This window comes from Balaenoptera ricei, chromosome 16 (genome assembly GCF_028023285.1).
Source record: "Balaenoptera ricei isolate mBalRic1 chromosome 16, mBalRic1.hap2, whole genome shotgun sequence".
Taxonomy (NCBI): domain Eukaryota; kingdom Metazoa; phylum Chordata; class Mammalia; order Artiodactyla; family Balaenopteridae; genus Balaenoptera; species Balaenoptera ricei.
In genome coordinates, this window is record NC_082654.1 from 46,120,472 (window position 1) to 46,129,453 (window position 8,982).

The following is an 8,982-nucleotide window of genomic DNA, read 5'->3' on the forward strand; positions in this document are numbered from 1 at the left end:
TGAGGATTATTAGATTTGCCTCATGAATTCTGCCCAGTGGTCTTGAATGCAAAACAAGATTAATTTGAATATGTAGAGAAGAAAATAATCTTGGGATTGGTAAGGGGCTGACTTTTTTAAACAGGCTGATGGTGTCAATTGCAAATTTAAAATCTGTATCTGCTACATAAATCTCCAATTGTGTACTAGATTAATGGAGGTACCTTGGGAAATTAGGTCAAAATAAGTGGACAAATTATGAATCATACGTGATAACGATAATAAACAAGACATTTATTTTTCATATTCATTTGGGGGAAGGGAGAAAAGTCAGTTTGCTCTACCCAATGATGGTCTTTCTGAAGGAGTCTCCATTCATTCCGTAAAATTGAATAGGTTGTTTAATCTCAGGGGATTTTATGCTGTTAATTCACAAAGAGAACTTCCTTTGATGAGAGTGGTTATAGGGTGAGCCTTTGTGAGCAGCTTCGCTGGTGCACAGCCAGACTCCCTCTCTGAGTGAAGCTTTTCCCACACTGGCCACACAGATAGGGTGTCTCTCCTGTGTGGATTTTGCCATGCAGAATACAATTCCCTCTGGTGTGGAAACTCTTCCTGCATTGTGTGCAGGCATAGGGTTTCAGGCCTGTGTGGACTCTGATATGAACAATTAAGCTTCCTTTCTGACTGAAGGCTTTTCCACACTGATCACATCTGTAGGGCTTCTCACCACTATGAACTCTTCTGTGAACAGCGAGGTTACTTTGATTCCTGAAGCTTCTCTGACAGATAGCACACTCATAGGGTTTCTGTCCAGTGTGGAGTCTTTCGTGAACGGCCAGACTACCTCGCTGACTAAAGCTTTTCCCACACTCCTTGCACTGATAGGGCTTCTCTCCTGTGTGTATTCGTTGATGTGTAACAAGATTGCCTTTGGCCCTAAAGCTTTTTCCACAGTGAGTACACTCAAAGGGCTTCTGACCAGTGTGGATTCTCTCATGTAACGTTAGACTACCCTTTTGCCTGAAGGATTTTCCACATTCTTGGCACTCATAGACCCTCTGCCTCACTCCAGGTGAATCTTCCTGTAGTGTCTTAGAATCTGGGGATTTTTGTTCCAGCTTCTCTCTTCTGAAAGAATTTTGGAAATCCCAGCTTGAGGATCCTGTGGCCTCAGAGTGATCATATTTGTGGTGGGCTTCTGTCATCACATCTGGTAAAATGAGAGGGAAGTCATGTAAGAGGCACCAATATGCTGAGTGAGAAGAACAGGGAAAAAAGAAACAATGCTTTGAGTGCTTATAATGTGCCAGATATTATACTATAAACTTTGCATAGATAATTTAATCCTGAAAACAGTCTATTGCTACAGTTAAGGAAGTGAAAGTATAGGGAGGTTGTCAAAGATTGTGCAGCTAGGTAAGCATAGACTTGGGATTCAGGCATGCTCCATAGCAGTGTACTGCCTCTAAATTTAGTTTAATTTAGCCTCCCAAATAGTATTGTGTATAGACATGGTTATTTCCATTTTACAGATACGAAAACAGGCTCAGAAAAATTAAGAAAACTATTTACGATCAAATTTAGTGCCATACCAAAGTTCTGACACCAAAACAGGTGTGGATCCAGGTTGTGTAGGGCCTAAAGCTTTAAAATTTTGGACGGATTCCATTAAGAAACAGTATAAAAGTAGGGACAAGGCCTTGAAGAGACCAGTGTAAGGGAAAGATCCTGAACTTTGTTTCATTAGTTTCATGAGAAATCCACTTCTGCTCTAGTCTGCTCTCCTAACAGTGGAGTAAGCTCCATGATATCAGAATATATGTAGCAGAATCCTTGGTACTTTACATCTATTAATTCTAATCCCTGCACCCTGCAAGATAGAGCTTATTGTCCCATTTTACAGATGAAGAGGCTGGAGCTCAAGAAAGTTAAATAACTTGTCTGATACCACAGATCGAGTCAGGGTTATCATAGAATCTGATCCAAGGAATTTTTCCCTTTAAAATCCATGCTATTTCAATCTGCTAAGCTATGGTGGAACTGAAGTCTATTTTGGTTTGGAAGTTATTCTCAACACTTCCTATGCAGATATTGACAGTACTGTCCAGTATTGCCCTGCATATGAGCCTTCTACTGCACTTTAAATATGGGTCCATTCATCACTAATAATAGTTTTCTTGGAGTCATCCTAGGGAGATTTCAACTTGTTATTCAATGATTGTGCTGAGATTTAAAACTGCTCATTCATTCTCTCAGAGACTACCTCCATATCAAGACTGTTCTGTTCTGTTTCTACTATTTCTAACTCCGGTTTGTAGGCTTTCCCTGTAATCCCTAGAAACGGTGAGCTCCACCAAAGGAACGTCTTCTCTGCATCCTCAGCCTGTTGACTAGTGCTGAGAACAGGGACACCGATTATTGTGAGTTGAGGGCATGCCAGCAATCAACTGACTCACTGAAAAATGCTACATTCTGGGCATATCTTCCATGACAGTCCAGCAGAGTAGCTGTTGGAAATCCAAACATGTCCACTCCTGCTGTATGACCTTAATCACCACCTCTCCATATGATTCTTCCATGGGCTGTTCTTGAGTACCTGGGAGGGAAAAACAAACAAACAAAAACAAAACAGAACAACAAAAACAAACAGGAAAGGACAGGAGAATTGATAAGTGAGGAGAATAAAGTCAACAGGAGCTCCAGTTTGGGGTATGAGTGAATGGAGGAAATCTTGATTGCTTGATGTAATGTCAGTCACCTACAATGTAACTGCAAAATGAGCCAAAAGGTACCATGACCACTTATAAATGAGTCCAGGAGGAAGCAGGAGGTGGGAAAGCAGGGAAGACATAAAGCAAACAAGTATCTCTTCTTGCCAGTGCCAGGATAATGGTCCGTCCTATTTGTACCTTAGCTTAGCCTTAGCATGTGACTGGAATCGTCCACTTCCTTCCCCCACCTAACAGCCTGCTATTTTATCCTCCAAGGCTCCAAAGGAATTCAGAATATAAAAAAAATTTCAGCCTTCATGATTGGTTCTATGATTGAAATGGCTCCAGCTCTCCTCTCCAGTCCCCTCTAGGTTATTAGGACAGAACAAGAGATTTCATATTTCCTTTTGGCACTTCTTAGGAGGCTCCAGACTCTTCAAGGTATGAGAATACCAGTTCTGAGGAAGTATAAATACTTGCCAATTCTTGGAAAAAAGAAGACCTACTTCAGACTCCAAAACCAAGCCCAAGGCACACCGATTAGGGTAAGTAACTTGCCCCTATTCCCAGAGCCAGTAAGGAGTCAAGGTGAGGCAAAGGCTCAAATCCAAGACTTTTTGGATCCAAAGCCTATGTCCAGACAATTCTCTACTTCCTCATCACTAAAAAGCTGGTGAGAACTCTTATAAAATGAAATAGAATGGAAGAGAGCTTGACCAGACCTTACTATTCTTCCAGATCCTAGGAATCCTCTTGTTCCATATTATCCTTTTGTATTTTGGGGGGGATATTCTTCTTATTTCAGGACGCTAATTACTGAATACTTACACTTTATTTATGCAGTGGTTCAATGTATAACTTTTGTTTCCCTCTACTATGTCCCATGAAAATGCTGGCCTCCTGATTTAATGAAATAGTGTGATACTACAATCCTTTGTTAACCCAAACACCTGGTCTTCTTGACAACTGCCCTTTCTGCTACATGTTGTGATGACTGGAGAGGCATTTAAACTCTTTATTTGGAGGACTCAGCTCCAATGTGCAGTACAAGCCACAAAGCGATGCCCTATCAGAGTGTCAGGACACTACAACACCGTTCACTTGGAAGTGGAAGGTGTTACTGCTCAACCGCACATCCACCAAGAGTCAGTGGAAAGTATATGGGTACCTGCTACCTGAGGTTGGACTGTCTCTGGTTAGTCCAGCAAATAGTTTGGTCAGAACATGTGGGCAGCACTTACAGCTGTGCCTCTCCACATGTGAGATATTCAACAAGAAACAGCTCAGCTGTGTCTCAGGAACCTCCTTGATTAATAAAGGGAAATTGTTGTATTTTTCTCCCTAGATTCCATAAGTCTGAGGAATCAATTTCCTGAAGGTTTTGGAGGAAGTCACTTTATAGTAGAAAATATTACTTTTCCTATGAGAAAGGCCATTATATCCTGTGGAAAGAGCTCAGAATTAGGCCATGAGAGACTTGGATTACCCTTCTCTCCCCTTAAATGGCACTGGGCAAGTAACCAAACAGCCCTGACCCTATTTCCTCACTTACTAAATAGTCTGATAACACTGTATTATCAAGTAGCTCTTGGGAGAATAAAAGAACCAAATGTGAAGGGCCTCTGACATGACCTACAGATTTAAGGCCTAAAGTTGAGAGTCCTCAGTAGAGGATTAGGATAGTTGCTTTCTTGAGGGATAGTTTCAGGATTAGGAGATTCTGGGGAGGGGTGATTATTTTCTCTGCACACCTGAATCCACTTTGTCCTTTCCTATTCTCCACCCAACGAAGTTTGTCCTTTCTCCCTTTCACCCACCTCAGAGAGACTGCACTTTTCTCCTGTCCATCTTCTGAAACCCTCCCTGCGGGCCCCGGGACACACCTGCCTGTGGTCTCCCCCTCCCGCGTCTCGGGGTGCAGGGCCTTGCCCCACACCCGGCCGTGCTCTGCGGCGGAGGGACCCCTGCTCCTCCCGACAGACTCTCCCTTCCCGCCTCAGGTCTGCCCCCACCCCCAAACCCCCCCGGGCCGGCTCTGCGCGCTGGGCCTCAGCACCCCTTTCTCTGGTCCAGCTGGACCTTTTCCTGCGGGCCGCAGACCTCTCCCCTCTCAGCTGGCTGCCCTGGGGAGTCCAAGCTGGCCAGGCCTGCTCAGGGCCGCAGGGGGCTCGGGGACCGCGGCCTGCAGGCGGGGCCCCGCCTCGCCCGGGCGTACGGACCCGGGCGGCGGCCTCACTCACCGCAGCGGCGCGCGCCCGCAGACAGACAAAGGCCGACAACGAGCCCTCAGCAGCGCCGGCGCGAGCGGCCCGGACTACAACTCCCAGGAGGCTCCGCGTGAGCCTGAGCGAGGGGATGGGCCGCGCCTCGGCGGCCCCGGCTTCCCCGAGCACTGTGGGAGACGTAGTTCGGCGATGCGATCGGCCGCTCGGGCTCTGCGGGTCCCGGTGCGCGCTGGGCGCTCGGGTCCCTCCTGTTTGGCCCCGAGCCAGAGACGCCGACTTGTTAGCGGATGTAGGGCGGGGGCCGAGAGCACCAAAAGGCCACTCAGATTAGCCACGCGTGGGATGGCAGGTTGATGAAGCCGTCCGCTGAGCCAGGAAATGGGGAATCCAGGTTTCTGAAGCAAAGTGTTGGGAAGAAATGAGTTGATAAACCCGCGGGTGTTTAGGGGTTTTGCGTTGAGCCGCTGCATGAGCAGTGACTAAATGTGTAATTAGAGTTCTGAGACAAGGAGCAAATATTTCAAGCGAAGTCTGTGGGTAAAGAGGACTTGGAACACCACAGGAAAATTTCGAGAGCTTGGAGAGGAGAGTTATGCCCTACCGATCCCGTCAGTAAGAATTTGCACCCTAAATAATGGGTAAGAGATCAGGTTTGGAATTGTCCTGAATTTGCTTGCTGGCTCCATCACAACAGGCTGGAGCCAACAAGCAAATTGACTAGCTACAGGATTCTGGACAGGCTTCTTACCTGGTGGAGAGCCCAGGATAGGCTCAGGTGACAGCTACAGGGGCCAGGTGAAGGCTTCTTGAAGGGTCCAGGGTCCAGGCCAGGCCACCCCGCTATCCTGTTGCTTCAGAGCAAAGGCAGGTATGTGAGTGAACCCAGAAAAAAATCGTTCTGTATGTACTCCATGAATTATGGAGAGAAAACAGTATTTTCTAGGGTAATAAATTAGATTTTTTTCTTAACTGACTGTGTGTCTGAAGCATTGAGAAATTGTAAGCCCTGAAAATCGCTCAGTTCAGGGGGCAAGAGCTGTTTTTCATGGGGCTTCTCTGAAGAGCCACTGAAGCACAGGCAGTCAAATCCTTGGCCCTGTTGTATGATGCTGGGAGGGGACAAAGGTTGATTTAGAGCATCCATGAGTTAAAGGCTCTCTAAATGCCTCAAGCCACCTTCAAATGCATTTTTATAGGATCCTGGCCTCTGACAGGGAATTTGGTCAGGGAAGACTGGCATTAAAGTTCCTGGGGGCTTAGGCTTCTTGGGCTTCCTCCCCCTTGAATCACCTTTGTTTTCCTTCATCCTGGAGCTCTCCTCAGTGTACTTCTCTCCAGGCTCCCTGCTCCAGAGCTCCCACTCAGAGACTAGTCTATCCTACTGAATGAGGAGTTTCACAAGGAATGTTTCCGCTTGCTATGTCCTTGTCCTCTACACCAAAGCCACCTGTTAAACAAAACAAAACAAAACATTTAATTTCACACAGTGTACAAAGTGTAAGTTATAAGTTGATTCCTAAGTGTCTGTTATTACTATTACCAACAACACATCAGTACTTAAGTTTGTTGAACCTTTATGTCCTGAGCCCATTTGAAATGTCAGATACTGTGCTGGGTTTTGGGGACACAAATGTCAACAAGATACACTCTCTTCTCCTAGAAAGGGAGCTGACAGTCTAGTTGAGAAGGCAAAATGAACGCTCTTCCTCAAAACCTGGGCCAACAGCTGTCTCACAGAGAAGTCCCTGAGTGTGCAGGGGAAACTGCCCTGAAGGCCCCACTCCTGAAAGGCCCCTCAGCACAAATGCAGGGCTCCCTGTGGTGCCTCCTTCATTATTTGTTCCAGAGTCAGAAAGAGAAAGGGGTAGGGCGTTAAGGGACGGGCACAGTCACTGCTCTTTCTTTCCTTTTACAGTAGCCACAGACAATTTTCAAAGCCCAGGTGGCACCAAGCAAGGGCCAGTCCTTGCACCTGATTGGGTGGTGCTGTACGAGTACCTCTGCTCCCTTCTCTCCCAAGGCTGTGTCAGTAAGGCTGAGTGTGTCACCCCAGGGCCCGAAGTCATTTCCCCTGCTGATAAACAACACCATGCACCTAGAAGTCTTATCAGTTCTGTTGGGATCAGGATCAGCTGTGGTTGTTAGGACGTTTCAGATCCCATTGTGAAAGTAGAAGACAAAGCTTTGGTGGGAGAAGGTAACTGTAAAGGGGGAATGTTGTCACCTATTTCAATAAATCTTAAGGTGTCTCAGGAAAGTGGACACATTGAATGGAAAGTGGAGGAGAAAGCGGTTAGGAATGGAGTTGATGAGACCCAGATGAGACCCACCCACCCCTCCCTTGACAGACACTTAGCAGTCTTTACCCAGATCCCACGTGGGGCCCAGTCCTCAACCACTGCCTGCATCTTAACACACACTCAGCAGGAAGGAGGGGAGCTGGGCGAGGGTGTCAGGAATGTCAATTTGAAAAATTGCCAAAGAACTAATACTTTACTTCACATGCATTTCAGAACATCACAGAAGGATAGATAATTCAATAACTTGTTATGACAAAAAGTGAACCATTTGGCAAAAAAATAAAGGTAAATGTTTACCTAACTCCTATGCCAAGATAGCCTCCAGGTGGATTACATGTAAAAGGTAAAACCCAGATCCATAAAAGGCCCAGAAGAACGTATGGTTTAATAATTTTATAATTTTGGCCTAGGAAAGGTTTTCCTAACCATGGTAACAAAGGCAGAAACAATAAAGAATAAGATTGCTGGATTTGATTGCATTAAAATCCAATACTTCTGTGTCAAAAACACCATTAAATGAAGTTAACACATGACAAGCTAGGAAAATATTAATATTTGTCATATTTAAAGAGACCGTACAAATCAATAAGAGAAAGAAAATGTTTCAGTGGAAATTTGGCAAAGGATAGCAACTCACACACACAAAAAACAGAATTAAGGAAAAGTGCTTAGACTCACTAATTTTTTAAAAGTGCTAATTGAAACAAAGAAAATTTTTCCCTAGCTAGTGAATGGCAAAATATTGCAATGGGGACTAGGGAAATGGACGTTTTCATCCATGTGTAAATTGAGACAGTCATTCTGATTAGACATTTGCTAATATGTTTCAAAAAGTCCTAAAAATGTACATTTGACTTCCACAGTTTTTTTCCTCAGGAAAAGAAAAAATGAGGTAACTGAATCCTAAATGTGGAATGAAAGCTGCAGAATTCTGCAGTAAATTCTAAAGTGAATTACTGACTTGGAAAGGACTCTTGGTTCCTTTGAAGGGAGGGGCTGCCCCAGAAGCTTGCATGAGATGGCATGATGCTCAAGGGCTTCATTTTCTGCCATAATCTCAACAGAGTCTTTGGATCTAGAGTGGTAGAATGAGGATCTGCCCTCCTGGAAGAGTTTATCAGAATAATTTCCATTATGCCTCAAGTCTGTGTTTACTCCTCCCATCAGAAATGCAAGCCCCTTTAGTCATCTCTTAAGAACTGTGTTTTATGAACCCCCATCCCATCCCACTACTCTGTACATTCACTGAACTAACCAGTCTTCCCATCCCTCAAAAACATTGTACTATGTCCAACATGGAGGCCAGTGCTTGGGAGAAAGCTGGCTTTCTTTCAGGCCCCTCCTGCTCAGTGGCCATGCTCGAGTAGCTGGACCTACCAGAAAGAAAGGGGTCTGTGCTTTAGTGCAATTCTCTGGAAAGGTTGTTGATCCCTCGGCTAGAGCCTACAAGTGTCTCTTGACTTGCCAGCTATTTCTCAGGGCTGGAAGTCATCTTGGCCTCTCCTTGGACAAGCCAGTCCTGTTCTCTGCAGCTATTTCTGTCTCTTTGCACAATTATGTCTTGTGTTTGATCTCACTATTCTTACCTGATTTATAAATTCAGGATACTAATAATTTGGGCTTAATAATGCCTAGTGTATGCGTCTTAGCTTGTGTAACCTCAAAATTCCCTCAACTATTCAAATATAAATTATTTATCCTTAAGGGATCTATTTATGCAGGCTTCAGCTATTTTTAAATTCTTGCCATTTATTTCTACCATGT

At 44.9% G+C, this 8,982-nt stretch overlaps 1 protein-coding gene across 4 annotated transcripts; it reads right to left on the reverse strand.

The window, feature by feature from the left end:
• Positions 1-252: 252 nt before the first annotated feature.
• Positions 253-5,012, reverse strand: ZNF32 (zinc finger protein 32). 4 transcript variants are annotated; one of them, XM_059900337.1, is made up of 3 exons: positions 4,934-5,012; positions 2,439-2,578; positions 253-1,234 (listed from the first exon to the last, which is right to left on the reverse strand). In XM_059900337.1, exons 2-3 carry the CDS (start codon positions 2,506-2,508, stop codon positions 441-443), a joined length of 864 nt encoding a protein of 287 aa, XP_059756320.1. In that variant the 5' UTR covers positions 2,509-2,578; positions 4,934-5,012; the 3' UTR covers positions 253-440. The 4 variants fall into 4 exon arrangements, with proteins under 4 accessions (XP_059756320.1, XP_059756321.1, XP_059756319.1 ...); XM_059900338.1 differs by lacking the exon at positions 4,934-5,012 and adding an exon at positions 4,773-4,791; XM_059900336.1 differs by lacking the exon at positions 4,934-5,012 and adding an exon at positions 4,511-4,653.
• Positions 5,013-8,982: the final 3,970 nt, after the last annotated feature.

Bases quoted from the DNA above. Each gene is read 5' to 3' on its own strand.
- ZNF32 (XM_059900337.1), bottom strand. From the start codon at position 2,508: ATGTTTGGATTTCCAACAGCTACTCTGCTGGACTGTCATGGAAGATAT. The intron at 1,235-2,438 runs GTGAGTCAGTTG...CTTCTCACTCAG, and splicing joins CCAGAATGTAGCATTTTTCA to CATATTGGTGCCTCTTACAT.